Genomic DNA, 22,150 nt, shown 5'->3' with positions numbered 1-22,150 from the left:
TTTGTGACCAGCCTCAGCTATTTAGTGAGGTACTTTGCAACTCAGTGAGACCCTGTTTCCATATAAAGAAAAAAAAAAAAAAAAAGGAATATGGGTGCAGTTTTGAGGTAGAATGGCCCTGGATTCAATTCTCAGTACTACAAAAAAAAAAAAAAAAAAATGACATTCAGTCTTTTTATGCTTACTATTTTTATGAAATACTTTTCATCCAATTATCTTCAACCTGAGTCTTTATGTTTACAATACGTCTCCGTTAGGGCACAGAGTTGCATCTTACTTTTTTCTCTCAAATTATGACAATCTTTGACTTCTTTGGGGGGCATATATCCTTTAATATTTAATATCATTCATGCCAGGCGTGGTGGCGCACACTTGTAATTCCAACTCTTGAGAGGCTGAGACAGGAGGATCACACAGGTTCAAAGCCAGCCTCAGCTACTTAGTGAGGCTCTCAGCAACTTAGTGAGACCCTGTTTCCAAATAAAGTATAAAATAGGTCTGGGAGTATAGCCCGGAGGTAGAAAAGCCCCTGGGTTCCACCCTCAGTACCCCCCCACAAACATATATATATATATTTCATGAAGTTGGGCTTATTTTTTCTCCTTCACTATACTAATAAAGTGAATTGCACTGTTTCATATTTAGTTGGTTTTGGATTCCAAAGATAAACATTAGTTAGTCATAACACTGTCCTTATTATATATTGCTATTTCATATCTTTTGTCCAGTCCAGTTACTCTAACATGACTGGAAAGGAACTCATGAATAAGCATTAGCTTTATGAATTGTTTAACTGAGGAGAAAAGAAAGACCAGTCCCCAGATCAGATTAGAATTGGGAGAAAAATAATAGAAGAGAGAAGACAGAGTGGAGAAATTATGCAGCACACATTTTCTGGTGAGAAGGCAAACGTCTTTGTGATGACTGTAACCCTCACGTAAGCTGTCACTATTCTATTTGCTGTCAAGACACTCATGTTTCACCGCCCCACCAGCTTGACTTAGCCGTGCATAAGCGTGGTTTTCTTTGTTTTTTCTTGATGAGGTTTTGCTGTGTTTATTCCTCTATACACAGTATACACAGAAGTACTTCTGAAGTGTGTAACTCTAGTAATACAAACTATCAGAAATACTATTGCCAACTCACAAAGTTAAATTGACTATCTTAACAAATTAAAATTTAAAAATGAGTATTCCAAGACGGGCATGATGACACACACTTGTAATCCCCACACTTGGGAGGCTGAGACAGGAGGATCGCACAGGTTCAAAGCCAGCCTCCGCTACTTAGTGGGGCTCTCAGCAATCTAGTGAGACCCTGTTTCCGAATAAAATATAAAATATAGGTCTGGGAGTAGAGCCCAGAGGTAGAAAGCCTCAGGGTTCCACCCCCAGTACCACCAAAAAAAAAAAAAGAGTATTCCTGATGGGCACAATGGCACACATTTTTAATGCCAGTACTTGGGAGGCTATGACAGGAGAACCACAGGTTTGAGGCCAGCCTCAGCAATTTAGGAAGAACCTGTTTCAAAACATTTTTTTAAAAAGCCGGGCATGGTGGCGCACGCTTGTAATCCCTGCGCTTGAGAGGCTGAGACAGGAGAATCGCACAGGTTCAAAGCCAGCCTCAGCTACTTAGTGAGGCTCTCAGCAACTTAGTGAGACCCTGTTTCCAAATAAAATAGAAAATAGGTCTGGGAGTATAGCCCGGAGGAGGTAGAAAAGCCCCTGGGTTCCACCCCAAGTACCACCAAAAAAAAAAAAAAAAAAAATTAAATTAAAATTAAATAAAAATAAAAGAGCTAGAAGTACAGCTCAGAGGTAGAATGCTCTTAAGTTCAATCCCTAGTACCAAAAAAAGAGAAAGAAAGAAAGAGGGAGAGAGATGAGTATTCACAAGAAGAAAAACAGGTAATCATTTAAGGTAATCATTTAAATCTGTAAAAAGAGTTAGCTAACTAGTTTATGTCCACAGATAAGTATGTGTGTGTGTGTGTGTGTGTGTGTGTGTGTATATATATATATATATATATATATATATATATATATATATATATATATATATATATATTTTCCCCCCCAGGTCTGGGGATGGAACCCAGGGGCATTCTACTTCCAAGCTACACCCCCTGCCCTATTTTTTATTCTTTATTTTGAAACAGGGTCTCACTGAGTTGCAGCGGGCCTCACTAAGTAGCTGAGGCTGTCCGCGAACCGCGATCCTCCTGTCTCAGCCTTCCGAACGCTGGATTAAAAGCGTGTACCACCATGCCCAGCTACATAAGTATATGTTAAGTAGCTTTAAAATCAATATCAGAGCTGGGTATAGCAGCTCGGTTAACAAAAAGAAACCAATGAGAGAAGTGGAGAGGAGAGGCAAGGCAGAGGATAAAATACATACAATAATAAAAAAAACTTCCAAAAAACTCTTTCCTTCTTTCATTTATAGAGACACTGAGGCTCCAGCAGTCAGTAAGGGGCAAGCTGCCAGTGTCAATTCACACTTAAATAGAATTTTTGCCAATGAAAACTGTATTAATTAACTAAATTGTTCCCATTTTCAACAATGAAAGGAAATTAAAAACATTACTGAATATCACTGACTTGGCTCATTTGAAAGGAAATAACGTAGCTATCACAGTTAATTTTAAGTCATCAAGCTAATACAACATGAATAGTTCTCTAAAACAATATGGGTGATTCTTAACATGACTCAGTCAATTTTCCTGAAACATTAGATATCATTTCTCATGAACAGTACCACATAATGACAAGTTTAAAAAAAAAGGTTTTCCTCTTCAGACAAGCTTCTGACTTTGCCAAATTAAAACTTTTCCCAATGTATCTCATATATATTTCAATGTGCTGAACCAATATGAAAACACTGGCAAAACATCTTTAAAAGAAAAAAGAGAGATGTCGTGCCGGGCGCAATGCTTGTAATCCAAGCATTTGGGAGGCTGAGACCGGAGGATCGTGGTTCGCGGAAAGCCTCAACTATTTAGTGAGGCTTAGTGAGATCTTGTTTCAAAATAAAGAATAAAAAATAGAACAGGGAGTGTAGCTCAGAGGTTGAATGTCCCTGGGTTCCATCCCAGACCCATAAATAAATAAATAAATAAATAAATAAATAAATAAATAAATAAATAAATAAATAAATGTCAACCGGGTATGGTGGCACACACTTGTTGTAATCCCAGTTCTTTGGGAGGCTGAGACAAGAGGATCACAGGTTTAAAGCCAGCCTCAGCAATCTAGTGAGGCTCTCAACAAACTAGTGAGACTCTATTTCCAAATAAGATATAAATAAAAAAATCAGGCTAGGATTGTAGCTTGAAGGTAGAATACCTCTGGGCATTCACCATCATTTTAGTAAACTTTTGCATAGTTCACTGAAACTGAGCAAAATCCAGGACCAATAAGTCATTCATCTACTTATTCAATAAATAATTTACCAATCCCTCCAAGGGCTTAAAATCTTTTGGCGAGAAAATTAAGACTAATATTGTACTTACTCTTCTATCAACACAGGAAGACGCCTCCTGGTCCCAGTGGTTCACAACCCCAACCCCAGATCACCATGCCAGAGCCGGGACACAAATGCATGGCAAGAAAGAGCATGCTGTCCCCATCCTCTCTCTTGTCTTCTCTTCCATATACATGGCCAATTCCAAACTGGTCTCACACATTCAGACTACTGGAAAATAGGAGTGTTCTCCTACAAACCTAGGGCCAGCTAGCCTGCACATCGCTGAAGGCCGAGTGCACCAGCCTTCACCTGATACAGTGTACTTGTATTTATACTGTGCCATTTGATCCTTAAAACCAGTTTTCAGTGTGTGGCGAGGGACACATCACCCCTTCCCACATTTGCGAGAAGAGGAAGATGAACTAAGTGGCCATCCTCGTCACCATGCAGGGCTAGGGCAAATGATGGGACTAATGGAGCCGTGCAGCTGCAGATTAGAGACTGGTCCTTTCCAAGGGTTGTAGTGCATTGTGTGCATTCTCTTACTCTGCATACACTGACTGAATGATAGCCAGAGGAAAGCATGGAGGCACTGAACCAGGCAGTGTGAAACACCCAGAAAAGAAGAGCTCCATCGCTAAAGCTGAAGTTTAGAGTCTGGTAAAGGAAAGACATATGCATAATTTGTTATAAAATATGCAAAAATAGGACTCTTGCCAAAAGAGATGAACATACCAAAGTTCAGGACTACGGAACTGGGCCAGGTATGGTAGTGTACGCCTGTAATCCCAGTACTTGGGAGGAGGATTTCGGGTTCAAAGACAGACTCAGCATTTTGGTGAGACTCTCAAAAACCCGTCCAGATCTTGTTTTGTTTTTTTCGTTTTGGGGGGTTTTTTTTGGTGGTACCAGGGATGGAACTCAGGGGCTTCTACCTCCGGGCTAAACGCCCAGACCCATTTTTAAAATATTTTATTTGGAAACAGGGTCTCGCTAAGTTGCTAAGAGCCTCACTGAGTAGCTGAGGCTGGCTTTGAACCTGTGCGATCCTCCTGTCGCAGCCTCCCAAGCGTGGGGATTACAAGCTTGCGCCACCACGCTCGGCCCCAGACCTTGTTTAAAAGCAAAACATAAGAGGGGCTGAGAGTACAGCTCAGAGATAGAATATTCATGGGTTCAATTCCCAGTACCACCAAAAAAGAGAGAGAGAGAGAGAGAGAGAGAACATAAGTGGTTGGGCACTATAATGCCCTCGAGAGGCTTAGGCAGGAGGGTCAAAAAATCAAAACCAGCCTCGCAACTTAGCAAGCCCCTATCTCAAAAAATAAAAAATAAATTGATAATAAAAACAAAAATCTCAGTGGTAGAGCACTCCTTAGTTCAATCTTCAGTACTACAAAAAAAATGTACAGAAGTGGGGTAGGTAGCACATAAAAGTGGTCCTTCTGGTCCCAAATACTCTTAGAGTTATATATGATACAGCTGTCTCTCAGTTCTCCCTGGGGTTGATTCCAGGGCCCCCTGAAAATACCAGAATCTAAGGATGCTCAAGTCCCTTATATAAAATGGTAGAGTACTACACATAAGCTACACATCCTCCGTGCACTGTAAATCTTCTCTAGTTATAGCACCTAATACAATGTAAATGTTATGCAAATAATTATTATACAGTATTGTTAAGGAAATGATAAGAGTGTTTATGGAGCTGGAAACTGAACTCTGGGCATTCTACCCCTAAGCTGCACCCCAGGCCTATGTGGCTATTTATTTTGAAACAGGGCCTTACTCAATTGCTGACAGCCTCACTAACTTGCTGGGGCTGGCTTCGAACTTCCTATCTCAGTCTCCCAAGTACAGGCAACTCCCACAATGTCCAGCTAAAATTAAAAAAAAAAAAACTGTACATATTTATTACAGAGGAAATTTTTTCCCAAATATTTTCAATCCATGGTTGGCTGAATGTGTGGATGCCCTGAGGATGCAAAGAAAGGGTCAACTATATAAATTCTCTTTCTTTGTTGAAACCAGAAGCCACTTCTAATTTTTCATCTTATTCACTTCTATATTATGTACAAAAAAGGGGTAAGAGGAAGGACTAATATATGAAAGGAAGAGTTGACGAGGGCAGATTTAGATTTATCTGATGTAGTGTCTACTCCACTCAATATAGAAAAATAGCAGAACCCAACACATGCATGGGGCTCTACAAAGCCCTCTTTGTTCTCGCCCTGCATCTTAAGAATTAAAGATTTACTCAAGATCACCAAACTTAGCTCTCAGAAACATTAAGCTCACACTGTGAGTCTGTGGAACCCAAAAGCTCTCCCCAAACAGAAGTCTATGCTCAGGCCAGCTCTGACTGGGAGGAGACGCAAGCAGATGCAGTAGGCAGCACAAAGCCCTGCGGGAAGTGTGGGACTGGAGTTGACCTTTGCTGCAAGCAAGGTGTGAAGAGGTGCCCGCCATCAGAATCCCCAGAGCTAAGTGCTGCAAAAGCCCCTCGCAATGAGAGGAACGAGAATGGGGAAAGAAAGGGAAAAGTTTAAAGAAAGAAAAACAACCTCATCCACAAAAAGTGCTGGAAAAGTAACTGGATGTGGAATGTCTGGGTGTCTTTTCAAGGTAACTGGATAACCTAGAAACTGTGAAGAACTGCTTATGAGACCAGTGACAAGAAGATGCTCACTGATGGCAGCCCATGGAGACCAGCAGAAACATTTCCTGTTACAGACCCTGTGCTCATTTATCTCGTCATCAGAAGCCCAAGCCTCCAGGTCATTTGTCACCTAGACACTTACCCTCCTTCAGCTCTACGCTTCCCTACAATGACTCAAGCTCAGGGCCAGCCCAGACCTTCTGTACGCTTCCTGCACCCCACTTCAGAGATGTGTCCAATACCCAGGCCACCTGCCTAAAACAACCACATGCATCCCACTCTTAGTTCCTTACCTTGATTTATATTCCTCCTCAGCACTTCGATTAAATATGTTTCTCTCTTTACCTATTATACATTTTCCCCATTTAAAATGTAAGTTCTGGAAGAGATTGTTTATTGCTGTTAATCCCAATGTCCGTTACAATGCCTGTATATATTGAGTATTTAATAGATATTAACAAAATTAATAAATCGAAGGTACATACTCCTTACCACATTTTTTTTCCAGTACTGGGGATGGAATCCAGGGGCATTCTACCTTCAAGCTATACCCTCAGCCCTATTTTTTATCTTTTTGTTTTGAAACAGGGTCTCCAGTCCACATCCCCTGTGCACTGCGCACTGTGAATGCTGAGGAGCACCCCGTCTGCGTGTGCTCCTGCCCTTGCTCCCAGCTCCTTCTCCCACACCCATGCAGGTATCACCTTCAGTTTAGGTATGAGAGGAATAGATTACAGTGGCACCAGCTCTGGTATGTACAGCATTAACTCATTCCACAAGTATTTATTGAGCACCTATTATGTACAAGATAACAGAATAGGACCAAAACAAAAAGAACAAGAACTATTTGGTCACTATGGTTTTTTTCTGTTATTTTGTTTGTTTGTTTTTGCGGGTCTGGGGATGGAACCCAGGGGCATTTGACCTCTGAGCTACACCCCCTGCCCTATTTTTTATTCTTTATTTTGAAACTGGGTCTCACTGAGTTGCAGAGGGCCTCACTAAGTAGCTGAACCTGTCATCGAACCGTGATCCTCCAGTCTCAGCCTCCCGAATGCTGGGATTACAAGCGTGTGCCACCACACCTGGCTTGGTCACTGCCTTTAAATAAAGCAAGTAAAAAAGAAAAATGGCTACACTTAGGCTAGCAGCCGGAAACCTGTGTCTTGGAAACCAAATTGAGGAGGGACTTTTTTCTTAAACTCCTTAGGTGGCAGTGTTTCAACATGAGCAAGCTGAAGCAAGAACATACCAGAGGAAAATTACAAGGAAAAAGAATGAAATGCAAAGGAAAGAGCCATTACTCACTGATGTAAATGCCAGCAGCTCCTCTTCAGTTAGCTTATGAACTGGGTTGTTCTTTTGAAAATTTGTGCTTTGAATTTAAAAAGAAAGTACATTAATTCTAAAATGCATGTTGTAGCCAGTGAAATACAATTTTATAAAGCAAAATAAACTGCTATATTTTATATATTTGAATGCACATACTGTAATATTATGCCATTAGACATACGTGTAGAAATGAGCTGACCAAAGGTAAGTATGAAAAATAATATAATGCTGACAAAATGTGGTTGGCATACCAATCTGTACCACTCAGGAAAGAAGATGAGAAAGAATTAATATGGCACCACCTTCTACTTACTAAACATATTCCATAAAAGATTACCTTAAATACTAGATGAATAAAAATTAAAAAGTCAAAGAGGCAGAACAATGGGAATCCTGAGATTCTGTTGATACAAGTATAATTAGTAAAATCATTTTTTTATTTTTGGTGGTACTGGGGGTGGAGCCCAGGGGCTTTCTACTTCAAGGCTATATTCCCAAACCTATTTTATATTTTATTTGGAAACAGGGTCTCACTGAGTTGCTGAGAGCCTCACTAACTAAGTAGCTGAGGCTAGCTTCAAACCTGTGTGATCCTCCTGTCTCAGCCTCCCAAGCACGGGGATTACAAGTGTGCACCACCACTCCTGGCCTTAGTAAAATCATTTTAAGAAAATTTGGCATAATTACTATCTTATAAAGTGAACATTCACTTATCCTCAACTCAGTAACCCCATCATAGATATAGTGTTCAGATGGGTGGGTGAGGAATGCCATATATAAAAATGCGCAGCAATATTGTGTGCAACAGTAAAAATCTGGAACCATCCAAATGACCAAAAGGAAGATCACCCTTTGTGATACATCATCCACAGGAATGCTGTACTGCAAATTAAATTGTAGCTCACATCACAACATGAATAATACAGAATAATAAGAGGAAAAAAGTAAACTACTAAGAACTAAATGTCACAAAATATCACTTTTATAAACCTCAAAAATAAGCAAAATGAAGTAGTGACTTGCAGGCATACAATATATGAGATTAAATATAGTTTGTTCAAGGCAAGAAAATTATAAACACAAAATCTAAGATACCGAAACGGTTCCTTTTGAAAAGGAGCAGAAGGGTGAGATGCAGAAGGAGCACCCAGGTTGTACATCTGGTGTTTGTAATCTGATTCTTAGTGTTTTATTTGGAAACAGTTTTGCTAAATTGCTGAGTCTAACTTTAAATCTGCGATACTCTCAGCCTCCCAAGTACTGGGATTAAAGGCATGTGCCACCACATCCAGCACACCAATTCATTTTAGATGAGATTCTTAGGTTGGAATGACTTTTATTCTCTGTTCACTCATTTAGAAACATAAAAACACTCAGGTATAGGCCGGGATCAGAGCCTGCTGAGGAGTGAGGCCGGTGCTGGGGCCAGCAAGGCCAGGATCAAAGCCTGCCGTGAGGCAAGGCCGGTGCCGGGGCCTCCGAAGCCAGGATCGGAGCCTGCCAAGGGGTGAGGCCAGTGCAGGGGCCAGCGAGGCGGGGAACAGAAACTGCCAGATGACGAGGCCGGTGTTGGGGCCTTTGCAAGTGGGATCAGAACTTGCAATGTGGCATATACAGAGAAGTATCAAAGAAAAATAAAAAATCAGATGCTCTCTCTAATATGCAAAAACTAGGAAGAAATGGGTAATAGGAGGGAATCTAGTGGAAGAAAGGGCCCTATGGAGGAGCAATTAAGGTGACCAATCAGAGGGGATGGGAAGGGGTAAGATGGAATCTCATTAAAACATAAGTACGTAAACAAATATATCAATGTTAAACACTAAATCAAGCATGGGATTTAGGGAGTGGAAGGGAATGGGATGGGTATTGGACAAAGGCTAATTGGATGATGCATATTTAGACATCCACACAAGTCTTGTATTCCAGTGTGATGTTTGATTACAATGCACCAATAAAAATTTATAAAAATAAAATAAAATAAATAGAATTTATTTAAAAAAAAAACACTCAGGTATAATGAGGAATTAATACACATGTGGCAAGTCCCAGGATTTGGTGTTCAGGTAAAAATCAAACTGAAAACCAGGTGTGGTGGTGCACACTTGTAATCCCAGCATTTGGGAGGCTGAGACAGGAAGATCATGGTTCGCAGACAGCCTCAGCTACTTACTGAGGCCCTTTGTGACTCAGTGAGACCCAGTTTCAAAAGTAAAGAATAAAAAAAAAAAAAAAACGGTTAGGGGTGTAGCTCGGAGGTCAAATGCCCCTGGGTTCCATCCCCAGTACTGCAAAAAATAAAATGAAATGAAATAAAATAAAATAAAACTGAAGCAGGAGGCCAGTGACAGGCAAAAAACTGAGCATGACATGCTTCTGCTGCTGAGCCCATCCATGACCTGTGACTTCTCTGAGTCTCCTTTCCAAACCAACCCAAGCCACATCTTAGTCACCTCTTCACAGGGTTTGGTGGTCACAGGGATCAGACAGGTCAGGCAGACATCCTAACAAAAACATTGTTTAAAACCCCATAGTAACTCTATTCATAGGAATCACCAGTTTACTGATGCCCTAACCCAAAAGAGTATAAACTGTATCAGATGTTCTAAGATTCCAAAAAGGCCCAAGTAGTTTGTACAAAACAATGAAATTTAAACTGCCCATAAAATCCATTCAGCACTTTTATCTGTCCAGTATACTGAGACTCCATCAAGATTCCATTTAGAGCTAGAGGTGGTGGCGGACACCTATAATCCCAGTGTTTGAGAAACTGAGACAGGAGGATCACAGGTTCGCAGCCAGCCTAAGCTACTTAGTGAGGCCCTCTGCAACTTAGTGAGACCCTGTTTTAAAAAACATTTTTGGGGGGTGGTACTAGGGGTGGAGCCCAGGGGCTTTTCCTCCGGGCTATATTCCCAGACCTATTTTATATTTTGTTTGGAAACAGGGTCTCACTAAGTTGCTGAGAGCCTCACTAAGTATCTGAGGCTGGCTTCGAACCTGCGCGATCCTCCTGTCAAAGCCTCCCAAGCACGGGGATTACAAGCGTGCACCACGCCCAGTGAGTGAGACCCTGTTTTAAAATAAATAAAAATAAAGATGTGATTATAGCTCAGAGACAGAACACCTGGATTCAATAACTCAAAACACAAATACACACACACACACACACACACACACACACACACGTTTCTATTTGAAGGGGAAAAAACAATGATTGAAGACAAGCATTTTCCCAGTTTTTACAAGACTCTCAACTATTAAGTTTAACTCAATATACCTAAAGTTTAATTAACAGAATACATTTATTTTGTTTGATTTAATTTCCTGAGGAGTTGACAATTTTTTTTCATAAAGGCAAGATCTATTAACAGGGCATGGTGGCGTACACTTGTAATCCCAACACTTGGGAGGCTGAGACAGGAGAATCGCACAGGTTCAAAGACAGCCTCAGCTACTTAGTGAGGCTCTCAGCAACTTAGTGAGACCCTGTTTCCAAATAAAATATAAAATAGGTCTGGGAGTGTAGCCTGGAAGTAGAAAGTCCCTGGGTTCCATCTCTAGTACCACCAAAAAAGGGAAAGAATTACTTATTTCCTTTTGATTTTTTTGGTACTAAGGATTAAACCCAGAGGCATTCAACCTCCAAAGTACACCCCCAGCCCGATTTTTATTTCTTATTTGGAAACAGGGTCTCATTAGGTTGCTGAGAGCCTTGCTAAGTTGCTGAGGCTAGCTTTGAACCTGCTATCCTCCTGTCTCCACCTCCCAAGTACTAGAATTATAAGCATATGCCACCACACACAGGCCAAGATTTATTTAATAAATGGTATATTGGAACAACTGGTCTACATGCAAAAATAATTCTTCTGAAAGAATTAGCAGTAAATTCCTGCTTCAAACCAATTTCAAATTATATTACAGTTGGATAAAAGACTATATATGAAAATAAATCCTTTGACAAGAGTGTATCTTTACAATCTAATAATAAAAGAGGACAAAAGGTATTTTAGAAATAAAACCAACATCGGAGTTAGGCATGATAGGGCCTGCTTGTACTCCTTAGCAAAACAGCAAGACTCAGCAACCTAGTAAGACAGTGTTTCAAAAACAAATAAATAGGGAGACAGGCATGCTTGTAATCCCAGCATTCAGGAGACTGAAACCAGAAAATCATGGTTCTCAGACAGCCTAAACTACTTAGTAAGGCTCTCTTCAAATTGGTGAGACTTTGTTTCAAAATAAAGAATAGAGCCGGGCGTGTTGGTGCACACTTGTAATCCCAGCGCTTGGGAGACTGAGACAGGAGGATCACACAGGTTCTAACAAGCCTCAGCTACTTAGTGAGGCTCTCAGCAACTTAGTGAGACCCTGTTTCCAAATCAAATAGAAAATAGGTCTGGGAGTATAGCCCAGAGGTAGAAGGCCTCTGGGTTCCATCCCCAGTACCAACAAACAAACAAACAAACAAACAAACAAACAAACAGACAATGCCCCTGGGTTCCATTCCCAGTACTGTTAAAAAAAAAAAGAAAAAGAAAAAAAGAGGGGGAAAAAACAAAATAAAGAATAAAAAATAAGGCAGGGGGGTATAGCTTGGAAGTCAAATGCCCCTGGGTTCTATCCCTAGTACCGCAAAAACAAACAAAAAAAATTTAAAAATAGGGTTGGGATGTAGCCTGGAGGCAGAATAGTGTTGGGTTCAATTCCCACAAACATACATAAACACAGACCAAAAAAAAAACCAACAGTGGAAACTCATAAAAAAGGTATTAAATATTGATATTCTACATTTTGACTGAATTTTCTTACAAGTATATATTAATCATAATACTAAAGCTGGGTGTGGTGGCACATGCTTGTAATCTCAGTACTTGGAAGGCTGAGACAGGAGGATCGCAGGTTCGCAGCCAGCCTCAGCTACCCAGTGAGACCCTTTACAAACTAGAGAGACCCTGTTTCAAAACAAAGAATACAAAATAGAGCTGAGGTGTAGCTTGGAGGTAGAATGCCACTGGGTTAAATTCTCAATACCACACACACACAAAAATCATATGTTAAATTTAACTCTCCAAATTCAAGTGTTTATGTAACGAAAGATAAATTGTAACATAAAAATGATAGAGAAAATACTTCCATAAATCCTAAAACTGCAGGGATAGTGGGGGGGGGGATACTGGGGAGGGACATTCTACCTCTGAGCTACACCAGCCCTATTTCAATTTGAAACAGGGTCTTACTGCAGAAGACCCCACAAAGTTGCTGAAGCTGGCCACGAATGTGTGATCTTCCTGTCTTAGCCTCTCAAGCACTGGAATTACAGGAGCGCACAACCACATCCTGCCGTTTGCTTTTTGTTTGGTTGGTTTTTGTGATACTATGGATTAAACCCAGAACTATACCTCCAGCCCTTATTATTTTTTTAATTTTTTATTTATTTTGGTGCTGGGGTTGAAACCAACAGCATTCTACCTGTAGGAGTTGACAATTATGTTTACCAAGATAACATGTTTTAAAATAGCATAAAGGCCGGGCCTGGTGGCCCACACCTATAATCCCAGTACTTGGGAGGCTCAGACAGGAGGATCACAGGTTTGAACAAGGACAGCCTGAGCATGTAGTAAGACTCATCAACCTGGCAAGACACCGTTTCAAAAGAAAAATAAAATTGGGCTGGGATGTAGCTTGGAGGTAGAACGTTCCTGAGTTCAATCCTCAGGACCTGTCTCAAAATAAAAAGGGCAAATGGTGTAATTCAGTAGTAAAGTGCCCAGGGTTCAATTCCCAGCACTGGGGGGAGGGAGGCAAAGATTGGAATCAGAGTTGCCACTTTGTAATTCTGAGAAAGTAGCTTAGCCATGTGAACCCTGTTTTCCCATCTGAAAAATGAAGAAAAATATGAGCCTCTAGTGTTAGAATATTTATGAGATAAGATAAAAGTAGCCAATAAAATGCCTACTACACAGTACTGCTTATAAATTATTGTTATTCGTGTTGCTATAGTAACCATCATTATAAATTGAACAAATAATTTGTAATAGTAAATATAAATTCTGTCACTGGAATCAGATGTGACAGGAAACGTGCCTTGGACTTAAATCCCCATATGAGAGATCCCTTTTAATTAAGTCAAAGGAGACTGGAGAGATGAATTTTACTTTTGCATAAATGAAAACCTACTTATAGTATGAAGGAAGAAAACGCTATTGAGGTGAGCATTAAAAGATGACTACTAGGCAATGAGAAGAACAAAGTCTGTAGCCGGGCGCGGTGGCGCACGCCTGTAATCCCAGTATGTAGGAGGGTGTGACGGGAAGATCTCAGGTTAGCGGCCAGCCTCAGCTACTTAGTGAGGCCCTCCGTAACTGAGAGACACCCTGTTTCAAAATAAAGAATAAAAAAATAGGACTGGGGGTATAGCTCAGAAATAGAATGCCCCTGGTCTATCCCCAGTACCACAAAAAAAAAAAAAAAAAAAAAAAACCTTTGGGAGATTTCAAATCTCTAGCCCTTTAACTGGCTGCCTAAGAATTCTCCCTCTATCTTTATAAGTACTACAAAATTCCCTACTCATTCAGAATTTCTGGAACTTTATTTGTGTGTGTGTGCGTGCGTGCGTGTGTGTGTGTGTGTGTGTGTGTGTGTCTGTCTGTCTGTCTGTCTGTCTGTCTGGTGGTACTGAGAATTGAACCCAGAGGCATTCTACTTCTGAACTATTTTACTTTATTTTTCATTTTTGAAACACGGTCTCAGTTGCTGAGGCTGGCTGAAAACCCGTGATTCTCTTGCCTAAGCCTCCCAAGTACTGCAGGGTTCCAGGCATGTACTTCCACACCCAGCTTCCTGAGACATACTTTTTTGTGGCAGATAATTTTTATATGCTTTTATTAGTGAATAATAATCTCCCATCATAATATAAATCATGTTGACAGTGCTAAAACCTTCTTAAATAAAGATTTCCTCAAACACAAGAGAGCCAGCATTGGAGGAAGCCAAGCCAGTCACCAACCTACCAGACTCCGAGGATAACAGCCAGCTCCTCAGCACACAGGTCAGGCATCTGAAACTGCTCACTGTCAGCCAACTTCACCTCATTCAGAACAGTGTCATCATCAAGCTCAAGATTCTAGTGGAAGACATCAGAAAATACTTAGACCAAATATTAAGTGTGCTTCACGCAACAGAATATGTCATAGATGGCTAGGAGGTATACCTTTTTAAAAAAATTATATAATGTCTACATATGGCCAATAGGCTGTTTCTTGTGAAATACACATTTGGGGGCAATTTACTTTGTAGAAATGGAAGACATTCCATCCACACCTCATGAATGCACTGAAAATGACAACAGGGAGCAGTCAGGCACAGTGGCATTGTACCGCAGTTCTAGCTACTAGGGAAGCTGAAGCAGGAGAAGCACATGAGCCCAGGAGTTTAAGACCAGCCTGGGTACATAATGAGACCTGTCCTATAAAGACTAGCAAAAAACCCAACAGGGAATCGCAGCTATCACTGACTGAGCCTAGCAGGCAAAAGCCTCTCTGCTGCTAATTTCAAATACCTTTCCTTATTCATCCTCACAATAATCATAGGCAATAGGTATTTCTATTCTACACTTGTAATCCCAGCATTTGGGAGGCTGAGACAGGAGGATCGATGTTCAAGGAGAGCCTCAGCTACTTAGTGAGGCCCTTTGCAACTCAGTGAGACCCTGTTTCAAAAATAAAGAATAAAAAAATAGGGCTGGGAGTGTCGCTCAGAGGTAGAATGCCCCTGGGTTCCATCCCTAGTTCTTCAAAAAAAGAAAAAAACACACACAATGAATAAGGAGCGAGAAAGAGAAAGAATGAATGAATATTACTAAGGATTAAACCCAAGGGCTGGCCTCAAACCTCCAGTCCTCCTGACTCAGCCTCCCAAGTACTGAGATAACAAGAATGGGCCACCATGCCCAGCTATGAGAAATTTTAAAAGATGATCCAAAGTCATATTCAAATGTAGAATCAGGATTCAAAAACCTAATCTTTCTCTTCACTTCTAAATTCCAATCTAAGCCGGATGTAGTGGTGCATCCCTGTAATCCCAGTTCTTAGGAGTCTGAGACAGGAGGACCAGAGGTTCGCGGCCAGCCTCAGTGAGTGAGGCCCTCTGCAACTTGGTGAGACCCTGTTTCAAAATGAAGAAAAAAAAATAGGGCTGCGGGTGAAGCTCGGAGGTAGAATACCCTGATTTCAATCCCTAGTACCGCAAAACAAAATAAAATAAATCCCAATCTAAAACATCAATTCCATGTCTTAACCGTATAGTGTGGCCAGTTTATGATATAGATTATAAATACTTGCTTCTTAACAATAGAAACACCAAATTGACAAGTTGATTTTACATAGAATCAACAAATTGACTTTACATAAAAGCTGGGCGCGATGGCACCCACTTGTAATCCTAGTACTCAGGAGGCTGAGACAGGGGGATCACAGGCTCAAGGAAAGTCTCAACGAGGAGTTAAGCGCTCATCAACCTAGCAAGGCCCTGTCTCCAAATAAAATGGCGCTGGAGGTGTACCCCTAGAATGCCGCTGGTTTCAATCCCCAATGCCATGAAACATTAAATTTGATATAAAAGGAAAGGTACCTACAATAGCAAAACAATTTGAAAAGGAGTACCATTTAAGAGTTTGTTAGGACCACAGGTGTGTGCCACCACACGCTGCCATGAGGCTGTCTTTGATTTGCACGGGGGGTGCTCATAATTGTTGGCTTACTGAATTCCAATATCCATGTAATTCTCCGCTAATAATAGATTACAAATCTAGGAAGTCTCAAAGAGAAAATATTACGTTCCTCGTTGGCAATAAATTATTATACACCCCCAATTCTTTTTTTTTCTTTTTTTTTTTTTTTTGTGGTACTAGGGGTGGAATCCAGAGCCTCTTTACTTCAGGATTCAAAAACCTCATCTTTCTATATACTAATCTTTCTATACTCCCAAACCTATTCTATATTTTATTTGGAAACAGGGTCTCACTAAGTTGCTGAGAGCCTCACTCAGTAGCTGAGGCTGGCTTCGAACCTGTGCAATCCTCCTGTCTCAGCCTCCCAAGTGCAGGGATTATAAAAGTGCACCACCATGCCCAGCTGTACATCCCCAATTCTAAAACATACACTGTCACACTGTCACATTTCTATTTAGGATATTTTACAATCACTATAATTGATGTAATAGTGCTTCTTTTTCCCCCTGAAGAATAATTATTAAATATGTACTTTTATAATTTAAAAGTATCATAGGGAAATATGACATACATCTAATTTAACAAACAATTCTATCTTTCACTCATGAGAATAAAGTTATGTTTCTATCTAATCCACACCTGTATCACACAACTTATACTTTCCAACTTTAAGCTGTACTTAAAAAAGGTCATAAGATTATATAAATGTATTTTATTTTGAACATGAAAATATTAAATTCTATATTAAATTGTGCATCATATTTTATACAATCCTTTAACTGTCACCATATCTTTCATCACAGGATACAATTTTCTATAGAAGAACATTTAAAAGACAAGCTATACTGTATCACTGAATAAAATGCTTAAATTTCAAAATTAACTCTCTCCTCCAAGAAGCTGCGCTATGGCGTAAAAGCTGGACGTATGGCTGTTAACTGAAGCATCAGGGTGGCATCTTAGGAAAGGCCCTGTACCTATGAGGAAGAAACCAAGGATGGGAGCTGGTTTCGCGCAGTTCTCGGGCTAGCACTGTCACAGCGGTGCGCTGGCTCAGTCACAGCACTGCATCTTTCAGGTGGGGCACTGTGTGTCCTGTGTGGTCTGACCCCTGCCTGGGTTTCCACAATTCTCCCTCGTTCATTTTCTTAGAATCAAGAGCTGTAGCCGGGCGTGGTGGCGCACGCTTGTAATCCCCGCACTTGGGAGGCGGAGACAAGAGGATCACACAGGTCCATGCTGACTTAAAGAGACCCTGTTTCCAAATATAAAAAAGTATAAAATAGGTCTGGGAGTGTAGCCCAGAGGTAGAAGGGCTTCCAGGAACCCCAGTACCACAAAAAAAAAAAAAAAAAAAAAAAAAAGAATCAAGAGCTGTTCCTCAGTGAAGTTACCACAAAAGCCTGCTGTGTCCTGGAGCTCGCAGGAGAGACGTAATGCTCCCACGTGGCCAGTCATCTCATCCTTGGCTGGGGGCCGCGGCCACTCGTCTCACTCACCCCTAGCCTCCCCTTGCTTGATCATGCTCAGCACGGAACAGAATGTTAGTGTTCCCTGAACTCAAGGTAAGTTTGCTTGCAAGCTCTGGGAGGAAGAGTAGAATAGCATAAACTTTGAGGGTAAATTTAATCAAGGGACAATTGAAAATGTAGGTACAGCCGGGCGTGGTGGCGCACACTTGTAATCCCCGCGCTTGGGAGGCTGAGACAGGAGGATCGCACGGGTTCGAAGCCAGCCTCAGCTACTTAGTGAGGCTCTCAGCAACTCAGTGAGCCCCTGTTTCCAAATAAAATATAAAAAGGTCTGGGAGTATAGCCCGGAGATAGAAAGCCTCTGGGTTCTACCTGCAAGTACCAAAAAAAAAATGTAGGTACAGGGTCTCTGGAATTAAAACTTATAAATGTTAATGATCTTCAAGGAAGCAGCTAGAGGCCTATAAATAGGTCTGACCTAGAGTCCTAAATTCAAACTATAAGAAAAGAATTCACTGGAGCTGTCAAAAAAGGTTCATTAAAGCAGCAATCAACCCAATCTTGACAGAGTAACAAAAGGAAGAACAAAACCTGATGAAAAGAAATTCTCACGATTGGTATACATGCCCATTGTGTGTGTGTGTGGTGCTAGGGATTGAACCCAGGGGCAGTCTAACTCAGAGCTATGCTCCTTGCATTTCTCATTTTTTGTTTTGAAACAGGGTCTCACTAGGTTACTGAGACTGGCCATGAACCTGAGATCCCCCTGTCTCAGCCTCCCAAGTACTGGGATTACAGGTATGCACCATAATGCCAACTGGTTTATATATTTAGAAAAAGTCAAAGAAACTTCGAGTCTCTGAATGTTAAAAAATATACATACAAGGCTGGGTGTGGTGGCGTACTTAACAAGGCCCTTCACAATTCAGTGAGACCCTGTTTCAAAATAAAGAATAAAAAATAGGGCAGGGGGGCCGGGCGTGGTGGCGCACACTTGTAATCCCTGCGCTTGGGAGGCAGAGACAGGAGGATTGCGCAGGTTCGAAGCCAGCCGCGCGTGCTGGCTTAGGAGACCCTGTTTCCAAAATAAAAATGTAAAAAATAGGTCTGGGAGTGTAGCCCGGAGGTAGAAGGGCTTCCAGGAACCCCAGTACCACCAAAAAAAAAAAAAAAAAATAGGGCAGGGGGTGTAGCTCAAAGGTACAATGCCCCAATTAAAAAAGAAAAATATATACACAGAAGACAAAAGAGACAAATACGGTAGCAACTAGATAATTTATTCTCTCTTCAGTGTGCTCTATGCATGTCTTCAAGGGGATAACACATAACTGACTGCACTACTAATTCACAATTATTGAATTCTAAATAATACCATTTACCCCCTACTTATGGGTAAAAAAATAACAAAGGTTTCAAAACAGGGTTAATGCAGCTAGTTTGAAAAGGCTCCAGAAGGAACAAAATAAGCTATTCCCAGCCAACAGTGTCAGCACATGCCCGTAATCCCAGTACTTGGGAGGCTCAGACAGTAGGATTGCAGGTTTGAAACCAGCTTCAGCAACCTAGAGACCCTGTTTCAGAAATTAAAAAAGGGCTGGGGTTGTAGCTTGGAGATAAGAGTGCCCCTGAGTTCAATCTCCAGTACCACAAAAACAAAACAAAATTGTGCCCTTCCCATTCAGTGTTTGTATGGTACATACCTATTGGAACTGCTAAACTTGGGCATTAGTTGAATGAAACAGCTTATAATCCAATTACCTTGGGTAAGTGCTCCTGAGGAGTGGGTACTGGACTGAATTCACAGTTCCAAAGGACATCACCTTCCTTTCTGACATCCAGAATCAGTTGTGCCACGTAATTTTCCTGAAATCGTGTTCTCTTTCCCAAAGCACCTGAAAAGATAAATTGAAAATATATTTAAAGATTTGCCAATCACATATACAGTACAATCATGAAGATTATGTTCTCAGAGTACTTTAGAGTTTATAAGGTGTTTTCTCTGTTTCATGTAAGAGAAACCTGAGACCCAGTGATGTTGGAATGACTTACAAAATTATAAAGCCAATGAACTATGGAGCCATGACTCAGACCCAAGATTCCTGCCACTGGATTCCCCACACTAATTTTTACATCAAACTAAAGTAACTTATTAAGCATTGTAGACAGAAGATCTATTACTCTCTCTATATAAAGATGAAAAGACAGAGATTCTGAGGTTTATTTACTTGTTCAAGCTCACAGGGCTTCTCCCTATCAGAGCCAGAGCTCAAAGCCCGGGTCTTCAGGTTCTAAATCCCACAGGCTAGTATTCTATCTGGCTTCATATAACATCAAATTTTTTTATGTTCTCAAACAATGTGCTGCAGATTAGCTATTTTCAGACCACTTTAAGAGAAACACAAGTTCCAATAACCATTCTCTGGAAAATGTCAGATTACAGAGACCAGTCTAAGAAGTCTGGAATTTATCCTGTGATGAATCTGGCTCTAAGTAATGTATCAACATTTTAAACATGTTATGCCAAAGATAGCCACTGAAATCATTTAACACAGCTTTCTGTTTAATAGTAAGGCTATATGTGAGTGGAAAAATAATAAACTGATTCTCATTTTATATTTTGAGCACCACATTTATATTTTTAATTCTTTACCCCTAACTTGGAAAAAATAACAAAAACTAGCTAATAAATATAACAACAGTTAAAGCTGAATATATAGAGTACAGGGCCATTAATCTTTGAATAGTCCCCCAAAATTCTCCTTAGGACCAATATATTTAAAAACAGTATCTGTAACCTAACCTCACAAGTTATATTACATATGACTATATTTTCAAACACAGACAAGATTCCAACTTATACATGGCATTGTGCCAAAAGCTATATGCTGGATATTAAATAACTTTCCTCATACAAACAATGTAATAAAAGGTGTCTTAGGTCCTAGACCAGCCGCAAAGTCACATTTTGCTCATAAAATCTAAGGCATCTTATTGATAAGTACTAGCTCAACAAGAAGCCCAGAATTTGGGAACTCAGAATGGGCCTCAGAACCAAGAGCTCGCCTAGGGAGGCTATGCAGGTCAATCATTTCTTTTTTTTTTTTTTTTCCTTTTTTTTTTCCTTTTTTTGGTACTGGGGATTGAACCCAGGAGCATTCTACCTCTGAGCTACACTCCCAGACCAATTTTTTATTACTTATTTTGAAACAGGTCTCACTAAGTTGCAGAGTCTCACAAATTGCTAAGGATTGCCTCAAACCTGCGACCCTCCTGTTTCAACTTTCTAAAAACTGGGATTACATGCGCCACTACACCTGGCTCAGGTAAAGCACTTCAACATTCATGGGCAGGTAGTCACATCATGAGATGCTCAGGCCAGGTTCAACAGGTATAAATGGGGTAATCAATTGATGATGTCTGCCTCCCATTTATTTATTTAACACTGAATGCCAATTATATTGTCATACATTAAGGGTAGAAAAGTACATATAAAGAAAACAATGTTTTTACCCAGCATTCAGAAGAGACAAATGTTTTGGGAGAAATTCTGTAATTCAATGTATTTATAAAACACATATTAATTGAATGCCTGTTATATGCCGACACATGTGCTAAAAGAATACAAAACAAGCCAGGTGTGGTGGTGCACACTTGCAATCCCAGGACTTGGGAGGCAGAGACAGGAGGATCACAGGTTCGTAGCCAGCCTAAGCAACTTATGAGGCCCTCCACAACTTAGTGGGACCCTGTTTCAAAATAAAGAAAAAAATAGGCCTGGGATGTAGTTCAAAGGTAGAATGCCTCTGGGTCCAATAGCCAGTACTGCCAAAAATAAAATAAAAGAATACAAAATGGAATACAAAACAAGCAGGGTGGAACCAATAGGTGCGCAATTATAAGAAAGAACTGGGCAGACAGTCTTAAAAGAACGGAAAGTCAGAAGAGGCCTTTGGAGGCTCACACCCAGAACCAATTGACCAAAAGTTTGCCACCTGGCTGCTATCTATTACTAACATGTGTCTAACAAGATTAGAATACATGGGAATCTCTAGGAATAAAGAAAACATTTTGTCCTAAAAAAAAAAACTTTTAAAGAACATCTTTAAAATCTATTTTTGTAAAGCAAAGAATAGGCTACAGAAAATTAAATACTAGCAGACAGTAAAACTGCCAGTGTTTACATTGATTTTATTACAAAATCAATTATTCATAAAATGTAAAGTCCTACCTGTCAAATCAATGTGCAATCTGCTGACCTCTTTAGCAATATTGAACTGCTCTTTTGCTTTTTTATATTCATAGTAATATAAAAATATATGAGCGCATTCCAGATGGAATTGAATAGCCAAATAGCGACCTGAATCACCAATGAACAGATCCTCTAGTTTCATCACTGCAAGACAAAAGATGATACATTAAAAACTAGGAGTAAAATGTAGAGTCTATAATATTGAAGTATCTATTAGATAGTCTCTGTAGAGTCTTTACTATTGG

At 40.4% G+C, this 22,150-nt stretch overlaps 1 protein-coding gene across 1 annotated transcript in view; it reads right to left on the bottom strand.

Annotated features, from left to right (window-relative positions):
* TTC27 (tetratricopeptide repeat domain 27) overlaps positions 1-22,150 on the bottom strand; it is a gene marked incomplete at both ends in the record, with an annotated part of 169,881 nt that overhangs the window by 122,529 nt on the left and 25,202 nt on the right. The window contains 4 exons of the mRNA XM_080712024.1: positions 7,433-7,499; positions 14,467-14,579; positions 19,415-19,548; positions 21,885-22,049. Coding sequence (XP_080568150.1) covers positions 7,433-7,499; positions 14,467-14,579; positions 19,415-19,548; positions 21,885-22,049 — 479 coding nt within the window. The remainder of the gene's footprint in view (positions 1-7,432; positions 7,500-14,466; positions 14,580-19,414; positions 19,549-21,884; positions 22,050-22,150) is intronic.

Source organism: Muscardinus avellanarius (genome assembly GCF_963383645.1).
Source record: "Muscardinus avellanarius genome assembly, chromosome: 15".
In the NCBI taxonomy this organism is placed as follows: Eukaryota; Metazoa; Chordata; class Mammalia; order Rodentia; family Gliridae; genus Muscardinus; species Muscardinus avellanarius.
The sequence above is the reverse complement of the archived record's forward strand: the minus strand, read 5'-3'. Positions and strand labels throughout refer to the sequence as shown.